This window comes from Phoenix dactylifera, chromosome 12, assembly GCF_051530095.1.
Source record: "Phoenix dactylifera cultivar Ajwa chromosome 12, Ajwa_hap1_PhDact_Kaust_v1.1, whole genome shotgun sequence".
Taxonomy (NCBI): domain Eukaryota; kingdom Viridiplantae; phylum Streptophyta; class Magnoliopsida; order Arecales; family Arecaceae; genus Phoenix; species Phoenix dactylifera.
Genome location: NC_143201.1, coordinates 3,911,471 through 3,913,427, shown reverse-complemented (window position 1 = coordinate 3,913,427; position 1,957 = coordinate 3,911,471). Strand labels below are relative to the sequence as shown.

General features: G+C 45.0%; 1 protein-coding gene across 2 annotated transcripts; it reads right to left on the bottom strand.

The window, feature by feature from the left end:
• Positions 1 to 367: 367 nt before the first annotated feature.
• Positions 368 to 1,750, bottom strand: LOC103713832 (uncharacterized). 2 transcript variants are annotated; one of them, XM_039115858.3, is made up of 2 exons: positions 1,622 to 1,750; positions 368 to 1,110 (listed from the first exon to the last, which is right to left on the bottom strand). In XM_039115858.3, the coding sequence occupies exon 2, from the start codon at positions 1,069 to 1,071 to the stop codon at positions 610 to 612; it is 462 nt and encodes a 153-aa protein (XP_038971786.3). In that variant the 5' UTR covers positions 1,072 to 1,110; positions 1,622 to 1,750; the 3' UTR covers positions 368 to 609. The 2 variants fall into 2 exon arrangements, with proteins under 2 accessions (XP_038971786.3, XP_008799092.4); XM_008800870.6 differs by having other exon boundaries at positions 368 to 1,120; positions 1,622 to 1,739.
• Between the last annotated feature and the right edge of the window lie 207 nt (positions 1,751 to 1,957).

Genomic DNA, 1,957 nt, shown 5'->3' with positions numbered 1-1,957 from the left:
AAAATGTTCCTTTATGTCTCTACAAAATTTATAAACTCACGACGTACTCAACAAAATTCTAACTTTGTCTGTGCAAACGTTGGTGATTATAAATTCAAAGTTTATAGATTACAAATTTTAATAGATTACAAAGAAATACTTGCCCGAAATATCTACAAAATGTGGCAGCTATTTGTGTTGAGAGCTCAAGAAGAGGATAGCGAGCTGCAACTTCTTGATAGGAACTACATGGCCTATTATTAGTTAGCTTAATTCTTGATTATTAAGCAAATCCAATCTGACCAATCGACCTTTGCACCAAATGGTCCTCACAATTGTGAGAAGAAACTGTTTCAATGATCATCACCAAATACCATACCTCCCACCCTAAGAATCAAAAAGACCACATAATGAAACAAGTCATCCAAACACTAAGATTATTCCAAACATGTAATGTGATTGCATCAGAAGAATACACACTCATTCAAGATCAAGAGCAAACTGGAACCCTTGAAGAAATGTCGGACCGTTCCTCCACTAACCACTAGATCATGATCGAGCGGCTCGGATCATTCTCGAGTGATGATCTCCACGCAGCACCCTCCTCCCTCCGGAGTCCGGACCTCTCCGTCACGCGGCTCCGAACCGGGCCGTCGGGCCGCTTCTCCGCCAACCCAGGCCGAAACCCGAACCGGGCCCGCCCCCACGTCTGGACCGGCGGGCGTGGACCACGTACGCCACCGCCGCCGCGGCGAGCAGGGCGGTCCCCACGACGCCGCACACCACGCCGGCGACCAGCAGCGCCACCCTCGCCCGCTTCCTCCCGGCGGACCGGTCCGGCCCGGGCGGCGCCACCCGCCAGGTCTCGTCGGTGGCGTTCCGCGCCTCGGGGAGCGCCACCGTGGGCCGTCCCTGGAAGAAGGCCGCCATCGCCGGGGACGTTGGGCCCGGGTCCTTCTGGTCCTCCAGCCCGTGCTCCGACGGCCGTATGTCGCGGGACTCGGATCCGACGGCCCAGATCGCGAGAAGGCAGAAGCCCACGGCGACGACGGAGCATGGACGGCAGAGATCTCGCCGCCGATTCACCGCCATCTTTTTCTCTTCTCCCGATCTACTCCTCTTTCCAATTCTCTGCAACCTCCTAACCATCATATTTAATTATAACTTTTCCAAACTAAAAACTACTCGAAAAAAGTTTCTTCTCCGAACACTACGAGCCAAAAAAATTTCAGAACTTCACCAAAGCCAAAAGGGAGGCATTTGAGCTGATCTTTAAGGAAAAATAGTACTATTATTTTTTTATCATGAAGCATTTTTAACCCTTACAAACTGTTTGGATCCAACGCAAAGCAAATTTTTTCCTTATAAAGAGTTCGGATCTAAACCATTTCTGGGTAGATACTTCACAGGCACATTTTGGGAAAATAAAATTATAAAGAAGAGCAAAAGAAGCTTTTTGTTTCTTTTTTTTTTCCCCTCCTGTTCAGAATCGATTCATAAAACAGTGAAATTATCTTTTGAATGCCAAGATCAACATGTCCAGAGCTCAAGCCCTCTCCCTAATTTTTCTCAACCACAAAAAAATTATTCCCTAAACTTCTTCCTTTTCTGATAGCAAAGAGAATAAACTTGATAATTTTACCTCTTTTGAAGCAGTTTCTTGAATTCTGAAGGGGATCGGCTGTGGAAATCTACCCTCAATGAACCTTTGCTCTCCTCCTTATGACAGGAGAGTGGGACTTTCAGCTAATGTGCCCTATTTATGTGAAGAGAGTAGCCTGGTACTAATAGTGAAGCTGATTTGACTGTGACAGTGTCGAAATAGGAAGAATAAGTGAAAGAAATTGTATTTTTTTCTATCTTCATTTATAAAATTAGAGACTGACAAAGTTTAATAAAGCCGGCTGAAATTGATACAAATAATCACAAATCAATTAAAATAAAATTTGATAAAATCAGTCAAATTTGATATAATTAA